The 17673-nt window shown below is 49.8% G+C and overlaps 11 protein-coding genes across 11 annotated transcripts; 4 read left to right on the forward strand and 7 right to left on the reverse strand.

The window, feature by feature from the left end:
• Window positions 1-8: 8 nt before the first annotated feature.
• Window positions 9-749, reverse strand: CC77DRAFT_1015992 (hypothetical protein). Its single transcript, XM_018524136.1, has 2 exons — window positions 461-749; window positions 9-405 (listed from the first exon to the last, which is right to left on the reverse strand). The coding sequence occupies exons 1-2, from the start codon at window positions 716-718 to the stop codon at window positions 88-90; spliced, it is 576 nt and encodes a 191-aa protein (XP_018390372.1). The 5' UTR covers window positions 719-749; the 3' UTR covers window positions 9-87.
• Window positions 750-1896: 1147 nt separating this feature from the next.
• On the forward strand, window positions 1897-2379 carry CC77DRAFT_1015993 (hypothetical protein). Its single transcript, XM_018524137.1, has one exon. It carries the CDS (start codon window positions 2026-2028, stop codon window positions 2257-2259), a length of 234 nt encoding a protein of 77 aa, XP_018390373.1. The 5' UTR covers window positions 1897-2025; the 3' UTR covers window positions 2260-2379.
• On the reverse strand, window positions 2292-2709 carry CC77DRAFT_1004638 (hypothetical protein; the record flags this gene model as incomplete). Its single annotated transcript, XM_018523281.1, has 2 exons — window positions 2292-2383; window positions 2460-2709. The coding sequence occupies 2 exons, from the start codon at window positions 2707-2709 to the stop codon at window positions 2292-2294; spliced, it is 342 nt and encodes a 113-aa protein (XP_018390374.1).
• Window positions 2710-4474: 1765 nt separating this feature from the next.
• CC77DRAFT_291031 (hypothetical protein) lies at window positions 4475-5596 on the reverse strand. Its single transcript, XM_018531088.1, has one exon. It carries the CDS (start codon window positions 5354-5356, stop codon window positions 4769-4771), a length of 588 nt encoding a protein of 195 aa, XP_018390375.1. The 5' UTR covers window positions 5357-5596; the 3' UTR covers window positions 4475-4768.
• CC77DRAFT_1015999 (hypothetical protein) lies at window positions 5527-6270 on the reverse strand. Its single transcript, XM_018524138.1, has 2 exons — window positions 5943-6270; window positions 5527-5883 (listed from the first exon to the last, which is right to left on the reverse strand). The coding sequence occupies exons 1-2, from the start codon at window positions 6220-6222 to the stop codon at window positions 5738-5740; spliced, it is 426 nt and encodes a 141-aa protein (XP_018390376.1). The 5' UTR covers window positions 6223-6270; the 3' UTR covers window positions 5527-5737.
• Window positions 6271-7197: 927 nt separating this feature from the next.
• On the reverse strand, window positions 7198-8760 carry CC77DRAFT_295298 (NAD(P)-binding protein). The gene is made up of 2 exons (XM_018531095.1): window positions 7926-8760; window positions 7198-7869 (listed from the first exon to the last, which is right to left on the reverse strand). The coding sequence occupies exons 1-2, from the start codon at window positions 8425-8427 to the stop codon at window positions 7301-7303; spliced, it is 1071 nt and encodes a 356-aa protein (XP_018390377.1). The 5' UTR covers window positions 8428-8760; the 3' UTR covers window positions 7198-7300.
• A 539-nt stretch (window positions 8761-9299) lies between these two features.
• CC77DRAFT_295161 (putative lysine decarboxylase) lies at window positions 9300-11107 on the reverse strand. Its single transcript, XM_018531094.1, has one exon. The coding sequence runs from the start codon at window positions 10964-10966 to the stop codon at window positions 9326-9328; it is 1641 nt and encodes a 546-aa protein (XP_018390378.1). The 5' UTR covers window positions 10967-11107; the 3' UTR covers window positions 9300-9325.
• Window position 11108: 1 nt separating this feature from the next.
• CC77DRAFT_295144 (hypothetical protein) lies at window positions 11109-12888 on the forward strand. Its single transcript, XM_018531093.1, has 2 exons — window positions 11109-11380; window positions 11465-12888. Exon 2 carries the CDS (start codon window positions 11471-11473, stop codon window positions 12713-12715), a length of 1245 nt encoding a protein of 414 aa, XP_018390379.1. The 5' UTR covers window positions 11109-11380; window positions 11465-11470; the 3' UTR covers window positions 12716-12888.
• A 35-nt stretch (window positions 12889-12923) lies between these two features.
• Window positions 12924-13871, reverse strand: CC77DRAFT_295502 (hypothetical protein). Its single transcript, XM_018531096.1, has 2 exons — window positions 13503-13871; window positions 12924-13425 (listed from the first exon to the last, which is right to left on the reverse strand). The coding sequence occupies exons 1-2, from the start codon at window positions 13600-13602 to the stop codon at window positions 13061-13063; spliced, it is 465 nt and encodes a 154-aa protein (XP_018390380.1). The 5' UTR covers window positions 13603-13871; the 3' UTR covers window positions 12924-13060.
• A 244-nt stretch (window positions 13872-14115) lies between these two features.
• On the forward strand, window positions 14116-14813 carry CC77DRAFT_1004644 (phosphoglycerate mutase-like protein; the record flags this gene model as incomplete). Its single annotated transcript, XM_018523282.1, has 2 exons — window positions 14116-14119; window positions 14167-14813. The coding sequence occupies 2 exons, from the start codon at window positions 14116-14118 to the stop codon at window positions 14811-14813; spliced, it is 651 nt and encodes a 216-aa protein (XP_018390381.1).
• A 595-nt stretch (window positions 14814-15408) lies between these two features.
• CC77DRAFT_1004645 (acetyl-CoA synthetase-like protein) lies at window positions 15409-17375 on the forward strand (the record flags this gene model as incomplete). Its single annotated transcript, XM_018523283.1, has 5 exons — window positions 15409-15718; window positions 15768-16483; window positions 16513-16649; window positions 16717-16838; window positions 16996-17375. The coding sequence occupies 5 exons, from the start codon at window positions 15409-15411 to the stop codon at window positions 17373-17375; spliced, it is 1665 nt and encodes a 554-aa protein (XP_018390382.1).
• Between the last annotated feature and the right edge of the window lie 298 nt (window positions 17376-17673).

A 17673-nucleotide genomic window follows, 5' to 3' on the forward strand; every position in this document is an offset into this window, starting at 1 on the left:
ACCTCTCGTATAGGTAAGCTGGTCACGAAACATGCTATGTCCCTTCCTCCATCACCATCAAGCACACAAAAGCCTCGTTGCCATCCTCTACACCTTCGTCACCGCAATCTCGAATGGAGTGTTCGCGTCCTTCAAGCCCCACGAACAAACTCCGCTTCCACCACAGCTTCCAGAAAGGTTCTCCCCAACCGCAAAGTGTCCCTCCGCCTCGAACGACTCCGTGAACGCCTCGCCCCGATACACCAAATCGGCTACGTGCGTAAATTTCAGGTTGAAGTTACCGGTTGCGAAACCACTGCTTCCCTCAAGCACGTTCATGACCCAGTAGCCCTTGGACGTGGCATCGCATGGCCAGGTACGATCGAGGGGTGACTCGCCCTTGGTGTACCATTGCGCTTTGCAGTTCTAGGCTCGGGTTAGTGGAGGCATTGGCATATTTGGGAGAAGAGGATGAGCATACGAGGCCCTGGCTTCCTGCTGGCACGGTTACGTTGCTGCCATCAGACTGTGATGTGCCGAGGTTGATCTCGTTGGGGTCGGTCACGGAAGCTGTGATCTGGGCCCATGGATAGCTGCCGGGCCGTCCCGACGGGCTATAGGAACTTACGCTCGTGACTTGGAAGTCCTGAAGCGTACTTTGACGGGCTGCAAGTGGAGATGCTGCGGCCGAAGATGCGACTGCCAGAACGGCTGCGAAGGCGGTTTGTGTGAAGTGCATCTTGATGGTAGGTTTTGAAGTGCTAACCGTGTGTGTCCAGCAAAATGGAGCTTCAGTTTGGCCCTTCTTATACACAATACATTGCTTGAGGCCTCCCAATTTTAAAATCACCATCACCGTACATCCGCCTTCCCGAACGAGTATCCACGATATTCCGTCAACCAGGACCTTGACAGGTTGCCTTGCATTAGTCACCCCACATTTAGGCATCCCGCGCCTAATTTTAGGAAGATCTACGTCAGTGTACCGGAATACGATACTCTCCGCCTCGCGATGCTGGATTACTGATGCTCGTATGATGCTTTGTACAAAGTGGTACGACATACATGTATTGAGATGTCGAGCGCGATTCTGTCCTTTTGTATGGACGACCGTGGGTAGGTGTATGTCGATACCAATGGTTCCAATGCCTGGTCCGTTAGAACTGTGTTGCATAGTATCGTACTCGGGAAAAGCAGCATCCACACCGCCTTAGTATTTTGTACCTGCCCGGCCTTACACATCACGTCCTCAACCTTCAGGCAAAACAAGTTACCGTCTCAATCGTGGTCAATGCAGTGCAGCGTACGCGAGAGCAGCTACGCAGAGCATATTTTCCAAGAATGCATCTCTTCTGCGAGGATGAGAGCGTATCTCCTAGGATAGCCAAAGAGACAAACATCACGTCCGTTGTCCGCCAAGAGCTATACACCGTTAGTCTTCTTTGAGCCCTTCCTCACAGTCCGCCACCGCAAACGCCGCTCTTCTGTTTCTGCCTACCGCACTCACGTTAAAAGAAGTCTAGTGAGGTGTCCTTGACGGGACACGAATCGAACATGAGTGCCAAACATGTTAGACCGCTACCTCCGCCGTCCGCACCGCCCTATGACCCTTCGTATTCCCTCGTAGTGTGACAGAGGAAGCACATCGGAGCAAGTTATCAAGATGGCAGTGCAGGGAAGGATCTCTAGCAAGAGTTTGTCTTGCACTCTCGCGTATTCTTTGCTCAGAAGATATCTACACAGGATTAACTATGGTGGAGACCAAGTGCATACATGTTGACCGCGCACAAGCCGCTAGTGCGCAAGATATTGAGGCAGAACTAACGTCTGATTGGTCGCAGGCCTTGAGCGCTCTTCATCATACAATATCACACGAGCATCCCAACTTTTTCTTAGCTCATCAGCATCTTTTTGCATTGTCTGCACTACGAAGTTCTGCAGCGAACTTTCAAAGAATTTGTTTATTGTATACCAAGTGAGATAACGTTACAAGATGACAGCCCGACAACGTCCTTTTCATCCACCCAAACCGATACCATTGGCACAATGACGATCCCGACTACGACGGTGTCCCTATGCTCCGCCACCTCCAGTTGCCTTGTCTTAAGGAAGAAGGCTACGTTAATATGCGTTGCACATGGTTCTTGGGCTGCCTCAAAGCGAGTTGAGGCCTCTTACCGCCTCCAGATCACCATTAGGTACACTCTAAACCCGGAGTTTGGATCTACTGAGAGTTTTCTTATCTGTCCTTCCAACGCCCCACCGCCTCTGCCTCCTTAACGACCACCTCCTTCACGGCTACCCCATCAATTCTAGGAACTCATTAAATCTAACATAGTCTTCGTATCGTTCTTGAAGCCGTCGTCTTGCTTCGTCTTGCCGTCGTATTCTTCTACGTCGTATTCTAATCGCACAGTCTTCAGTAAGAGATTGGATTAGCTTGGGTAGGGTGCGCTTCAAATAAGAAGTTATAAACTTACGACGAAACGGCCTGTATAACCACTGGCGTACTGTAGGCGAGGCGACAAGCGCACCAATGAAGATACCGACAACTGCTACGCAGACGCTGACTAGGGTGAAGATGTCTTGTCGCGACCATCTCGTGGAAAGTTGGTCAGATGCGACGGATGCTTTGTGATTGAGAGATGCCATGTCACGGATAGTTAGAATGGGAGAAGCATCGAGCAGGGTAATTGGAAGAAAAAGAATTGCAGTGATGAGTGGCGTCATATTTAATCTACATTCAGTCCTTTCCATCAGGTGGCATTTTGGGTAGGTATATAGGGAGCAGCAAGATTTAAGTGGCGTCCTCAAAACGGATGGACCGCCAGGGAGAGTTGCAAGAGCGTTGGACGTGGCTCTCGCCATAATCCTTGCCCCTAGATCCTGAGGTCGTGCGCGCTGCAGCATGTTATTGGAAGCGCCGCTTTCGTAGCGTTCAGCGCTAGTGCAGGTCGGGACCGTTTCGTGGGCTAGACCGATGCGGCCTTTGGGCCATTCTCTGGGCCATTCTTTGGGCCATTCCGACAGTCTGGTTTGGGATGACCATCTGCAGAAATGAATGATGTATAGCTTCAAAAAGTGCCACGACGTGAGACTGACCAGCCTTGGCGGGCTGACTCAATGTACGGCGCCTTAGGGTGCTGGAGGGAAGTAGCAGTGGGGCGACCGTAATGGACATGAGACAGACGCTCATTGCTTAGCAGATGGCAAATGAACATCGAGCGACGAGAAGAAAGGCAACAGGTTCAGGCACGAAGGACATCTACAACCGAAGCTGGATGGGTGAGAACTCATAGCGTCCATCATACTAGATGTCGCACATCACAGCCATATACCATTGTTGTTGCCATCTGCATACTACACGTGGTCGCTATTATCAAGAGGACCTCTGCTTCCGCACTCCCAGCGTTCCCATATACATCCGCAAGCCGTTCCGTGAGTGCAATCATTTCGAAAGGCGCGAAAATATCATCAACAGCGTTATGCTATGGTATGCGCAGGTACCATGCTAGCCCGGCAGGAAGGGGTGTGTACCGAGGCAGGCTTTCAGCATGTCCGCATTCGCTTGCAGGACGTCTTCGCTATCTGACAGTCTGTGCGTATGATTTAGTGAATGCATTCGTTTGATGCTGAACTCTCTTCAGACGGTCACCCTTGCAGCCAACGAAACTCCACTCCAACCTTTCACCCTATATATCCATCGTTGGGCAGGGCTCAAATGACCACTATTACTACCCACTACACGCGCAAGCTCGATCTCCTGATCGCTTCTACTCGCCTGGCATTTTCAACCCTGTCGACGCCATGCAGCGACAAGGACATTGGTCTGCCAGACGCACTAAAAGGCATGGAACGGGAATACGGATGGATGAAGGTGTAAGATGCCAGACTTTCCTTCTCCAGAAAGACCGAGAATTAAGTGATTTTAGCTCAGCCACTGCGCGTTTTGACGGCAATCTTTCGCTCCAAATGCATCTTGACAGCGTCCAAATGACATCATCCGCCTCAGCCTTGCGTGCCGCGACTACAAAAGTATCGCTTTGTCACTTACCAGGATTTCCTCGACTTGGCCTTGTTGATAACACTTGTCAACTACAAAATCTAAGCAGATGGCATTTTCAATATACGGCGAGATCATGCTTCCAGGAATTGACCATGCCCATGACTTCGAAGGCTTGTTCATATCGGCTCCTATGAGAAGCTTCGCTGCATACTCTGGCGATGCAACTACATAGTCATTACACCTTCCTAGTCTGTCAACTCTGTTGTTGCGCCCGTCCCATCTCCCCAAGATTGGATCAATCTTACGTGTCCGTGGCGACGAAGAAGTGCCTCAATCGCCACGGCGCATTAACGATCCTTCCCACCTGCTGATGTTATCATAATTCCAAGTCTGGAAATGAACAGCCGCTTCCTTTGGAAGCAGTTAGAATTAGCCAAGCTTCGAACGGATTCAGTTCCTTGCCTAGAGAGCTCGATGCAAAATCCTCTCAGGAAGCTACTGTGCAGCGCACTATCGCAGACTGCAGAGACCTCGTAGGTCTTACAGCAATCGCAAATGTAGCCAAGGAAATTCGTGATGTTCATGCAAAAGCGTCTCATGAAAGCTCGGTAAAGTCTGATGCTGGAAGAACTGTCGCTGTAGGAAACCACACGATGATGTGTAATGTGTATACAATTCAGAACAGCTTCTTCTCCGCCGACAGAAAGCAGTGTTTCTATTCTTGCCCATCAAGGAATGCCCATCCCGGCGTATCTCACTGTCATCGCGCGCTGCCACTTAATTTCAGAAACTCAATAAATTCGAGGTACTCGTTGTATCTCTCTTGCATCTGTCGTCTGGCGCCGTCCTGATCTCGTGTGTGCTTTCGACACATCGTAGATATACAGTCTTAACGTAGAGTGTCATCTTAGTACAGTTTCTCAAAGAACAAGGATTTCCCTTACAGTGCAGAGATTCACGGAGCCGATAACGTAGTTTGGGCGAGGCGATCAACAGACCGATGAATATTCCAGCTATGGCAACACAGATGCTGGCTAGAGCGAAGATGTCTTGCCGCGACCATACCGTCTGTGTCTTGTCGGAAGCAGTAGGGGATTGGCTGGACTGTAGAACACCCTCACGGATGGGCGGGATTGGAGACGAATTCACAAGTCTAACAAAGAAGCATGTTGCTGTAGCAACAAGGAGGCACATGTGGATAAGTGTATGGTCACGTGTAACCCAGGAGTCAGGATGAGAGGAGACAGGTTGGAAGGAGATCTGACCGGCCGGCGAGCACGTAATATCTATCAGCAATCTCGCCGACGGCGAAGCTCGTATGGGACACGTAATGCATGCATATAAGCCGCCGCGCGAGGGGCAAGCACTCATTGGTCATTCATACCACCAGGCAGAATGGATACGAGCTCAGCCACCCACGATGCAGTTGTGATTCGACGGTGAAACGGCCAGCCTTACCGCTCAAGAATCAAGATTCAAAGTTGAGACAAATCTCAAGACTTGCCTTCAGTAACATGTCAACGTGGCCACTGCCTAAGATACCACATGTGGTGGATGTATAACAAGCTGAATATTCTGGTTGTTATGTATAGGGCCACTTCAAAACAACAAGGAAGAAGAACTATATACAACAAGAACCAAAGTACGGAAACGGTCATAGGAAGTAAACGGAGATGTCATCGTTGACACCCATTTGTTGAACGATTCCAAAATCGACTGCCACATTTGACAAGTCAAAGATCCCTCTCTACATCAGAAACCCCCTCGTCTTGCCTCTAGGAACTCATTGTAACGGGTTTGCAATTGATGGCGGACCGCCTTCTCATCTCTTTTCTTCCAATTCTTAATGGTTAATGACCGGCCTTGTGGTACGGACGAGGTGCAACTGTCTCTTGTAGCTGGTCCGTAGTCAGCACTGCTATCTTTACTTGTAACAAGAACATGGAGATTTGCTTACTACGTTTCACACGCCATTTGAACCAATGGATGGGCATGCACAGCCACTCTCGTATCTTGGGCGATGCAACAAGAACGCCGACCAATCCGATGATAACAGTGACGACACCAACGCACACACCAATAAGCGTAAGGACATTCTGCTTTGACCAATACTGTCCACTCGCAGGGGTGACGGCCGTGTTTGAGTAGTCTTCAGCAAGCGAGCGGATGGGGATCGCTAGTGCGTGCATGAAGAAGCTCTGGCCCAATACAAACGCGAGCAGCATCGAAGCTTGCATGATGCGGAAGGTCACGTGTAGTAGGCGGTGGGAGCAGCTGGTGTTGGCTGCCCGCCATCCTCGAGGGGAATGCGTGGGTTCCTATGGTGAATAGTTCCGCAGAGCCTCATCGTTGGAATCCAATAAGGTTGTGTTGGTCGACAGCAACTGTGACCCCAGTCGACCCCTTCACCGGTCATGAACAGCCTATGCATGATGTTGACCGGAAAAGCCTCTGGGCTAGGACGTGCATGAATAGCAGTTGCTGTTATGGTATTGCTCAGGTAAAGTAAGTTTGTACTTCTTGCCATGAACGGCGCGCTTTAGCTTCTCTCCAGTCGTTCGATGATGTCTCCTGCACTCGTGTAGTTCTTGATATCCCAGCTTTCCGTACCAATCTAGAGTTGCTCGGGTGTCTTGCACATTGCAGGAAAAACTGGTCAGTGGGCGAAATCAAGCTTTCCTGGAGGTTAAAGCGCAATACGTAGGGTTAGTCAATCAGCATTGCGCAGCGTTACCGATCAGACAGGGTGAGTGATGCAAGCTACGTGTCCGACGCCGCATTGCGTATACCTAATGCCTCAGGCTCAACCTCCAGATATGCTCATGAAGAAGGATGCAATTCACATCTCACTTCCACTGAACAGCCAACAAGGACGATGCTCGGCAAATATTGTTGAAAACCAGGTATATGGCATCTTCTGGCCGGAAATCTCAAAAGATAGCTTCCAAGACTCAGGTGTAAACTCATGTATGCTTTCACGAGTATTGGGGCGCAGCGGAGTCAAGGTTGATTGTGGGGAATGGCAGGCAGACGATAAGTGGCTGTGCTGGGGCTATGCGTGTTCGACTTGTTTCTTGTCACAAGGACAAGCCGACTTCGTGAAGGACTGATGTGTTAGTTCTGGCCACTGTTGTCATCTAGAAGTATCAGTCTGTTGACAGAAGTATTCAACGGCGCAGAAAGACCTGATTCAGTAACCTTAAAATCGTATCATTCGGATGTCGTAACGGATAGCTAGTATGCTTTCATGAGAAAAAGAGGAAAACCTGTCGCAATCCGACTCAAATTAGATTCCACGAAACTTTCAATCGACATCTACAAGTTCGCACGGTCGAGACGCTTGCCGCTCTCGTCGAATCGAATCTGCTTTCCGCTGACGAGCGCTTCTTGCAACCAGGCGCCGATCTGCACAGCCTTGACAGCGTTCTGGAACTCCAGAGGAACCGGTGTGTTGTTCAAGCACGCGGCTGTGAACTCGTTGGCCTCCTTGACGAAACCAGGCTCGAAACGACCCCAGTAATCGGCGGGTACTTCCCGGGTAATGCCAGCCTTGGAGTAGTAGTTGACGAGGTTCTTCTGAGGGTTGAGGTTGACGGTGAGCTTGCCCTCAGTACCGATGATCTCGGTTACATCTTCTTGTCCGTGGGTCATCATGCGGGAAGCGTAGTAGTGGGCGATCCTGCCGTCCCAGAACTCGACAATACCGACAGCGTTATCATAGTCCTTGTGTTGCTTTAGGCCTGGTAGAATGGCAACAACACCGTTTGCGGAGATGGACTTAGGTACTACGTTAGAGCCGAAGTACCAGAGTGTTAGGTCGATGTCGTGCACGGACATGTCGACGAAAACACCGCCAGACCATGCAGCATATTGGACGAAGAAGTCTGATCGAGGAAATTAGTATCTGACTCAACGATATATCGACTACTGTTTTACGTACCTGGGTCGGGATGTTGCCTGTCGCAAGTTTGTGATCGAACAACTGTGGGTCGGCCAATGGCACCTTCCTCAATCTTGCGTGCAACATCTTGGTAGCTGTCGTCGAAGCGCCTTGAGAAACCGCACATGACCTTGAGGTGTGGCTTCTTCGCAGCTGCATCAACGACATCCTGGCAGATCTGGACGCTGGTGGAGAGAGGCTTCTCGCAAAGGACGTGCAGGTCCTTCTCGATAGCTTGGAGAGTCTCCTCGGCATGTACCGAGGTCGCTGTGCCGATCACTACAGCCTCTAGGCCCTTGTGCTCAAGCATCTTCTTGTAGTCGTCGTAGAGAGTGACTCCATATGGCTCGAGGTGCTCCTTGCCCCATTTGAGCTCATTTTGGTCGGGGGAGAAAGCAGCGACAAGCTCAGCACGAGGAGTCTTGTTCAAGATGTTGAGGGCGTGTCGAGCGCCCATGCGGCCGAGACCCGCAACGGCAACTTGGAGTCTGTGAGGAGCCATCTTGAAGCGCTTTGGGGAGGAGTGAAAATGCTGGCTTTTGAGATGGTAGAGAAGGAGAAAGTTGAATGAAGAATGGGCAATCGAAGCGCATTGAGGAAGACATTATATACTGGCTGTGGGCAGATCACTAATTCTCGTGCACCTTCGGAGGAGGTTTTTGTCAATGTTCTCAGCATCTTCGTCAAGTTCGCTGATTGGCCAGATAGCGTTTGTATGAACTTCGGAGGAGGTTTTCGCAATGCTATGCGCGCCGGTGTGGGGAATATGCGGGCGGAGTGCTTGGGATAGGTGCCAACAGCACTGGGCGGGGCCCGGAGGAGGGTTTGCATTGTAATTTACACTAGCGTCCCAGTCAAGACCGGCACAGCACCGTGCGTAACCCTCGGAAGAAGGTTTAACGATGGCAAAACACCCCGCCACGGCAATTTCCCCCGTTTCCTTCTCACCAAACCACGAATGGTTCGCCCTAAACTGCACCAGAACTGGATAAAAGACGATACCGCCTCTATTTCACTCTATCTCCACGCCGCGACCCCAGATATGGCCTTCCGGCGTCAGGCGCGGAGGAAGAAGCGCCGAAGCTTGCTCCGTCTGTGGACGGCGGCGTGTATGCGACCAAGAAGATAACGACCCTCAAATTCAGTCTCATTCATCGCTCTTGGACGCATGCTTCGATGCTCGGCTCGGTCTCGTGAATGTACATATTGTGCATGTCCTGACACCCTGCAGATCGGGCGTAGCCATAAATCACCCTTCACCGAGACCGTCAATCGAGCGAGCAGATCATCTCGATTCGCATTTTGGACACTTCGCACTTCTGACTCTGCAGTTCACGAATTGCCATAGTCTCGCGAGCTATCTAGTACCCTGGAGTCGCAAGCAACGATCATATAGTCATCTACGGATAATGAACATGGTGCTTCTCTGGCCACAGAGAGTCGGCAATCCGCAGGATTTCTCCCCTTGCGAGTCCTAATCGCTCGCCAATCTCACCCATCAAAAGAAGCTGGTCCAACGCAATACCATCATTTGACAAGGATTTCAGTGCGATAACCAGATTCAATACTGCGTCATTGACTGGTGTATACATTGGCGAGTGCTGCAGCCGAAGAAGATATCGCTTGTTTTCGGGTTTGAAGAGCCAGTCATTTGAAGGTATTTGCATCGTCAAAATACGTTCGCCAAAGTCTATCTGAACGCGGCAAGCTGTCACAACAAACTCAGCGTTCAAAGGGGTTGATGCAATCTTCGTAGGCTTTTCGTCCATCAAGGACCGCACTACAACGACCTTCTTGCTTGGAACCTTCGAGCCAATCCTGGTATTCCTAGCCGCTCGCATGGAGATTTGTTGCAGGGCAGTGTTGTGGTCGATATCTGAAAATTGCACTGCTGCATCGACGCTACCAACCTTCTCCATTGTCAGCACTTTGTCGCCACTTGGTCTTGCAAAATATCGGAAGCATCTTTGTTGAGTACGGCCAGACGTAGTTATATATGGTAAGGTCTCGAATGACCCATTGTATGGCACTGTGAATGCCTTCACCGAGAACACAGGGTCGATGACGATGCAATAAGAATCCATGAAGACTCCAGTGACGCAGTGATAGGGTTGAGTTGAGTCGGCTGATGCTGGACAGGCGACTGTCCTGAGTCTTTCCAAGCCCCGAGCGAGGCTAGGGGCGGCTCTGAGAGCAGCACCAAGATTCTTAGCCACTTGGTAAGTCATTCCAACACATGTTGAAAAGGGTGCGATGTCTTTCCAGATACGGACGTTGGCTTCCGTGACACCAGGGTTGACTCGAGTATAGTAATCCCACGTGTGCCATGTGCTCCAATGGACTGTCAAAGAATGTTGAAGAGAAACTTGGTCTGCGATATCAACGAGTGATTTTTCAAAGTCAGATTGCCAGGAGTCGACATGTCCTGGAACCAGAACTGACCAGTCAAAATGGTCATCGTTTTCAACTACTGTTGCTGGATTTGAGAGCAAGGCATCGATTTCTCCGACCGAATTGACGACTGATACTACGGCAACACTGTTCTCGGAAACAAAATCCAGACTTTTCGCTTTGGTAATCCAGTCCAGCAAGGGTGTGTAAAAGCCCTCGAAGTTTAAAAGCACAATGGGCCGGCGCCAGACTCCAAGTTTGGACCACATTCGCACGGCTGTATATTCTTCAAGTGTCCCAAAGCCGCCAGGCAGGATTATGAACGCATCGGTTAACTCTGCTATCCGTTTCTTTTGGGTGTAAAGGTCATCCACTAGCTCATGATGGCCAAATGTTGGAAGTTCGCCCGTTTCTTCGTACTTGAGAAATGGGCGGGGCTTGACGCCATGAACATCGACACCCAAGGCTGACGCTGCCTTGCCAAGAGTTCCCATCAGCCCTCGTGCGGATCCACCATACACCAAATTCCATCCATTCTTGGCGAACATTGCAGCAACATGGTGTATAAGCTTCTCGTATCTGATGTCATTCCCCGTGTTTGCAGCCAAGAACACGGCGACAGATTTTCTCTCTTTGCGACCTGCTGCCATGTTGGTAGCAGAAGTGATAAGGCGTTGGCGGCAAGAGCTTAGCAGCAGATGATGTCACGACAGATTTGTTGTGTAGGATCTAGAATCAAATCGGGAAAGGCAAAGTATGGTAGAAGAAGTTCCCAGGAGCGTGTTGAAGCTGATTTGAACGGTGACGAGACGTGCTTATGTATGCGAGACTTGTGGTTTGCATCTCATGTCACGTCATTCTATCGACCAGGCTGTGCTGAAATTACTCGTCAACTCTGCACTCCAGGTCCTTCTTAGATCAAATTGGATGCAGCCACATGTAAGCCCAATCGAAGGCGATCATCTCTAGGCTGAGCTGAATGCAAACTATGTGGCTGGATTATATGCAGTCCACCAGGCTGAGCTGCAGGGGACCTAATCCGGAAGACGACAGAGCTAGACAAGGTGGGGCAACGAGATCTCTCGAGAATGGTTTGATTTGCATTCATAACTTGTCCACTTGATTAACTTCTCACTTGTGGTAAACAGTTAGAAATGCAATATACGGACTGGATCAAACCACGCCCTTTCCAAGATGATCCGGGATTCATTGGCAAGACATTTGCGGCTCAGAACAAAACGTTCGGACTGGAAGAGAGGATGTGTATTCTTGCGACTGAAATTTGGATCGATCGGCAGACGCAACTGGGTCGGAGGTCCGATAGTAATCAAAAGACTGTCCTCGATACGGACGAACTCTGGTTCGGTAAGCGCAAAGTCCTTTATCGCATACGGATGCCCGATAATTCTGTGTGGGTCGCCCGACTACACAACACACTGTACAGTAAGACCGCTATCATGGACCACACAACACGTACCGCGAATCAGGTCCTCTTATTCGAAAGCGAGGTCGCGACTATGCAGTTCGTAAAGGAAAACACGAAGATTCCTGTTCCCGAAGTCTATGGATACGATCCGTCAACTACGAACGTACTTGGAACACCCTACATCTTCATGGAATGTATCGCAGGACAGCCTTATCCATTCCCGTTTAGCAAAGAGCGTCATATCAAGGATGAAGATTTGACAAAGATACATTCTCAGTTGACTGACTTCGCGTGGCAACTCTGGAACAAACCATTTGACACAATCGGACAGCTTCGTTTTGCTGCTGACAAAAGAGGAGGCGTGGTTATTGGGCCTATAGTTGATCGTAAAGAACGCCTTTATGGTCCTTTCGCGTCTTCGAGAGCGTTCTACAAAGAACGCGCAAAAAGGGTTTACGAAACTGAAAAGCGCAGGCGTGTGTTGGGAGAAGGATTCCACGTTGACGATAGTCTCGAATCTGCCGCGCTACATGTCATGGCTGCAGAGCACGCTGGCAAACAGTGTTTCGACTCTGGACCTTTCGTACTTCAGCATGCCGACTTGCATTGGCAGAACCTACTCTTTGACGAACATTGTACGATAGTAGGCGTGATAGACTGGGAGTGGACTCAGACCGTTCCGGTGGATTCTTTCAACTTACTTCCCTTTAACTTTGCAACAAAGATGTTGCCATACCGAAAAGATGTGGTCGAAAGGCATGAGAATCATTCGATTCAACATTTCAACACTCTTTCAGACACGGGAAGCACTGCCGATAGACTCAATGCCATCAAGGCCATGACTTCCTTCCAGAACTCTCAGTCTCAATGTCTCGCTCGATACATGGAACAGTACAACTGGCCGGAAATTCGGAGAAAGCATTTTGACCATTTAAAACGGCTGGTCGAGAGCATGGGCAGCAGTCAATCATAATGAGGAAGTGATGGATTGGGACGACTATGTACATGCAAAGACCAAGACCTGGCGCGTCGCTGAATGTATGATTCATTATCATCGCAACTATATTTAATCAGCTTGAGAACTTCAAGGATACAGAGGCGGATCGCAAAAACGTCGACCATGTCGACGCTTTGGATCGTCTACCAAGTTCACAGTTGCACTGAGAGTAATCCCTTGATCGCCGACGAATCAATGGGCATAGTCCAGTGATCGTAGCGCATTGAAGCATAGCTCTAATGCGAAAGGAAGCCAGACAGCGATCTAAATCAAATCCTGGAAGGTGCGAAGCTTTCACCTATGGGCATCCACGCGTATTGTTTACTTCATCCCACCGTCGCGACTCTCAAGGGCGATGACCCCCGATTTTGCCTTATATTCTCGTATTATGATAAGGTAGGTCACCGGTGAGGTGGGGCGTGGCGCGATCTTAGCCAGCGAGCATCCACCGCTGTCGCTTCTCTGGCTCACTTTGCATCGAAGTGTGCATCCATGAATGCTGAAGCCTAGAACTTGCTCTGGGTCCTGTACAACGTGAACTGCCCCGGACATAGCCGATGATGGGGCCAGAACGAAGGGGCTGTGCGTGACCGAGTGACCTTGGCAGCTCAGCGGCACACAGCTTCGTACAGCCTGTCTTCTGTTGTCAACGATTGGCGCAGTGTTCATTATGGATCTTGGAATACCTGTTTACCTTCAGCCAGCCACACAAGTAACGGTCAGCTGCATTGAAGTCACCACAGCCTGATGAGCCGATGCATACACTGTGTTTCTCCAATGTTTGTCCGAGACTTTTTTGGGCTTTGACTAGGTAGCACGAGTGGCTTTCTGCCCATCATCATCTTACGTACGTAGTTTTTCATTGTTGCGATGGCGGGAAAAAGGAAAGAATGTGTCTCTACACCCCAAAAGCCACGTCTTGTCGATCAGCCGCGATTGGGTCGAGAGAGGCTAAAGCGGGGCTTCTCACGAGGGGTAGGCATGTACCCAAAGTGAAAGCCGCTTTCAGGCCTGCAAAGCCTCGTGAAGCCATGAATGATCCTGCTTGCACCCAAGAAAGATAACTTAGGTACCTTTTCAGTTGCGCGACTTTCTCAAACTACCGTCGCCTAAGTCATTCGCATCCGGGCCCTAAATGTCTTATTTCAGCTTCGTCCTGAATAGACCTCGAAAACACGAACAAACAAAAACTCAGCCTTGTCTGGGTTCTACTGCTTAGTCATGCAATCGTTTGTTCCAGACACATTGCAGCCTGACTTTGTTCTCACCACTCTCTGCTACTCTTAACATCCTCCTGTGACAAACCTTGAAATTCCACTCGCGAACTACAGACGTGCTCTCGCATAGGTCGCTCAATCACGACCGGAAATTCGATGATGGGTGAGCTAAATTGGCGATATGACTAGCAAACGCTAACAGTTGAGCAGAATCTACAACGAGCCCTCGCATTCACATAATCCGTCACGGACAATCTCTCCATAACGTCGATCGCGGCTACCCCCACCGCGACCCACCCTTGACGGATGCAGGGCACGAACACACTAAGCAGATTGAGATCCCAGCCGTCCCAGATCTCGTTGTCATCTCGCCCATGACACGTACCATACAGACTGCAATGAACGTTTTCCCGTCCCTCACCTCGGCTCAAGACAAGATCGAGGTACAAATCTGGCCTGATTTGCGCGAGGCTCACGAAGCGATTTGCAACAAAGGAATTTCTCGGGCCGAAATTTCTGCGAAGTTCCCACACCTGAACTTCTCGGATTGTCCAGAAGAATGGGACCATCCGCCACACACTATAGAGGATGCCACCATACGCGCCGAGGAGGTTCGTAAACGCTTGAAAGCCCTCCCGAAGGAATACAAGAATGTCGCGCTCATTACTCATCGAGGATTCATTGCGTTTCTCGTTAAGGGAGATCGGTACGATGTGTGTGAAACACGCTCTTATCGTTTTGGCACAGATGAGGAGAGTGAGGCAGAATCTTTGAGGTATGGAACCAACGTCGATACAAGGGCAAAGCAAGACTTTGGCCCAACAGTCCTTATACCATGCTCTTTCAAGGAAGATTGAATGAGTAGTTTCGCAGGGTTTATCAGAGCCCACCACTGGCTTCCATAAAGGGACGGGCACTGGTAGCTAAACATCATGGAATCTGTAACGACATTACGACGGCATGGAAACTGAGGATCTCCTATGCAGCTATGTGACAAAATACATTAGACTATGTCTATGAAATAAAGTCATGGTTGACTAGCAATACATTGCTCATTCCTGTTGATGACAACCCAGAGACTTTGCAACGAATGCGTGATAGTTATCTGTGATCACTAGCAACCAGACAATTTCCGAGTTTTTCGACTCCAGCGCCTACTTCTGGAGGATCGACGAATCTTAGCACGTTGGGTTGTCCAAGATTGCTGCCTATCTAAGACTACTTCTCACACTTGACCAGAGCGGGGTAATCATCCAACCATACCCACCCAAGTCAGATCAATCACTGTTTGCACGGAACAGCCATATATAAGCTCCCACCCAGTTCTGCAAGGCTACGCACACTTTTCGACTTCCTGCCCGTGCCAAGTGGGTCTCCTTTCTCTAGCAATAACCTGGCATTAACACCTCAACGTGGCGACCTTTTTTCGCATACACACATACATACAACATAATGACAGCAGTCATCGCTCCCCAGGTTCCAGACGATCCGATTTTTGTGAGTTTACTAGCTGCGAGTGCCACGTACCCCAGGTCGGAACCTATTGTCTACGAGAGAGATGGCCATAAGAAGACGTACCCCGAACTACTTAGCGACATTCTACGTACGCGCAGCGTTATCCGCGAAAAATTACCAGGCATCAATCGAGAGGGTCTTCTGTCCGACCATGATGTGTACATTGCCATTGTTTCACAGAGCATCTACGAATTCATAGTTGCCTGGTTTGCGGTTTCTGCGATCGGTGGAGTCAGCATCATCTTGCGTGAGTGCAGCGCTCAGCTAGTATGACGCCCAGGCTGACATCGTCCTAGCATCTGGAATTCGTCCCGATGAAGCCAGCCTTATACTCAGGATCAGACCAGGTTGCATCCTTGCCGGTAGCGAATCTGCAAACAAAGCAGCGGCTATCTGTGACATCATGAACAAGGGACATGATTCAGATCGTATCTTCTCGATGCCGATATCATCCAGTGCAGAGCCTTTGGAACAAAGTACCCAAATCAGCGTCGACCGCACATTGCAGATCGACTCAAGGCGCGCTGGCTCGGTACTGTTCACGTCTGGTACGTCTGGTCCTCCTAAGGGGGTGGTCCTGCCAAGAGCATCTTTCCATTTCGGGCGAAAGCCCGCCAAACCCGGCAGTGCAACTTTGGGCTATAAAGGGGCTTATTGGTGGACTGGTTGCAGGAAAGCACTGGAACCTGTCATGTCTGGAAAGAAGCTTTACCATATTGGAGAAACAGCTGGTGCACAAGAAGTCTTGGAAGCGCTCAAAAACTACCCGATTACCACAGTAGGATTCATACCAGCACTTCTTCACGACATGAAGGAACACATATTGGCGAACCCACCAGTGGAAGCATGGTCAAGTTGTTTTAAGGAACTGTCCATGATCTATTGTGGCGGCGCGACCCTTGAGCAGTCCAAATTTCAATTTTGGAGCGACCTCACAAAGTTACCGATATACATCGTCTACGGAGCAAATGAACTGGGAGGCCGTGCAATTGGTGGAATATCGGATACAGAGGTAAGAAGAGCGCGAAGACTGCTTTACAGTGTATCGAGCCGTATCCGGAAGCTTATCTGAATCGTCACAAGGGTCTGATAGGGCGTGCGGTCTCTGACACCATAGTCAAACTTTCAGAAGGTGATCATGGTGAACTCCTCGTGAAGAGTCCAAGGATGCTATTAGGGTATGATCTTCAAAACAGATAAAGATACAAGCAGTTATGAGGGCTATTCCTACTGACTACGCCTTAGTTACTTTGGCAACGAAAAGCTCACTGCCGATGCTTTTGACGACGAAGGATTCTACAAAACTGGAGATCTTGCGGAGCTTCATGATGATCAATATCGCTTTTGCGGCCGGGCCTCTTGTGATTGTGAGTTCAACCGAAGGGTCTAAAAACCTTCTCCGGTTCCACCAAGATACCGGCATATAAGTCTGACATAGTCCAAATGCGGCAGATATCCGTTTTCGACAGCTTCGAGTGTCCATCTTAGAGGTAGAAAGCAATTTGCTGAGACTCCCATACGTAGCGGAAGCTTCCGTCCTTGCCGTTCCTCACCGAGAAGCAAGGCAGTTGTGTGGTGCCGTCGTTCGGTTCCAGAAAGAAGGGTTTTCGAAGCCCGGCGCCTTGACACCACTTGCTCGAATCAGAGCTGATCTGGCCAGTAGCTTGGCGCCATATATGTTGCCTACTGTGCTGAGTGTGTTGGAACACACTCAAGAGCTCCCGAGAACACATTCCGGAAAGGTGATGAAAAAGAACGTTTTGAGAGACTGTCTTGGAGTAATCGAGTGGTTCTCAGCTGAGGCTCTGGCACCAGGTGTTGAGTTTTGGGGGAGCGATCTACCCCAGGTGGAAAGCGCAGGGGCTAGAATGTGGGATCGCGGAGGAATGCAGGCTTCCAGTTGATCTTCTTTTCGCAAAGATCATCTGTTCCATTTCGTGCGCTGTGGGATCTGCTCCCTAAATTGAGCTCAACCTCGCCGCACACCCTCAAGATTATCTTCACCTTATGCATTGTTCTTGATGCCTTGTCGATGAGATGGATCATTCGGCGAGATAAAATTCCAGATGTGCATCATTGCATCCATCCGTGTATCAGTATCCGCTCGTACTGCACTTGGTAGTACTGTTGATGCTGTAGTAATCGTTCGTCGCTGCCCGGAGTGCGCATCCAGGCTCGAATTGGGTGTGGAGACGTGAAGGG

This window comes from Alternaria alternata (genome assembly GCF_001642055.1).
Source record: "Alternaria alternata strain SRC1lrK2f unplaced genomic scaffold CC77scaffold_2, whole genome shotgun sequence".
Taxonomy (NCBI): Eukaryota; Fungi; Ascomycota; class Dothideomycetes; order Pleosporales; family Pleosporaceae; genus Alternaria; species Alternaria alternata.

Excerpts from the sequence above, each read along its gene's own strand:
- CC77DRAFT_1015992 (XM_018524136.1), bottom strand. The coding sequence starts at position 718 with ATGCACTTCACACAAACCGCCTTCGCAGCCGTTCTGGCAGTCGCATCT. Across the intron at positions 406-460 it reads CAGCAGGAAGCCAGGGCCTC|AACTGCAAAGCGCAATGGTA; the intron begins GTATGCTCATCC and ends ACCCGAGCCTAG.
- CC77DRAFT_1015993 (XM_018524137.1), top strand. The coding sequence starts at position 2,026 with ATGACGATCCCGACTACGACGGTGTCCCTATGCTCCGCCACCTCCAGT.
- CC77DRAFT_291031 (XM_018531088.1), bottom strand. The coding sequence starts at position 5,356 with ATGAGTGCTTGCCCCTCGCGCGGCGGCTTATATGCATGCATTACGTGT.
- CC77DRAFT_1015999 (XM_018524138.1), bottom strand. The coding sequence starts at position 6,222 with ATGCAAGCTTCGATGCTGCTCGCGTTTGTATTGGGCCAGAGCTTCTTC. Across the intron at positions 5,884-5,942 it reads CAAATGGCGTGTGAAACGTA|CTACAAGAGACAGTTGCACC; the intron begins GTAAGCAAATCT and ends ACTACGGACCAG.
- CC77DRAFT_295298 (XM_018531095.1), bottom strand. The coding sequence starts at position 8,427 with ATGGCTCCTCACAGACTCCAAGTTGCCGTTGCGGGTCTCGGCCGCATG. Across the intron at positions 7,870-7,925 it reads CAGGCAACATCCCGACCCAG|ACTTCTTCGTCCAATATGCT; the intron begins GTACGTAAAACA and ends TTCCTCGATCAG.
- CC77DRAFT_295161 (XM_018531094.1), bottom strand. The coding sequence starts at position 10,966 with ATGGCAGCAGGTCGCAAAGAGAGAAAATCTGTCGCCGTGTTCTTGGCT.
- CC77DRAFT_295144 (XM_018531093.1), top strand. The coding sequence starts at position 11,471 with ATGCAATATACGGACTGGATCAAACCACGCCCTTTCCAAGATGATCCG.
- CC77DRAFT_295502 (XM_018531096.1), bottom strand. The coding sequence starts at position 13,602 with ATGAAAAACTACGTACGTAAGATGATGATGGGCAGAAAGCCACTCGTG. Across the intron at positions 13,426-13,502 it reads AAACATTGGAGAAACACAGT|GTATTCCAAGATCCATAATG; the intron begins GTATGCATCGGC and ends GAAGGTAAACAG.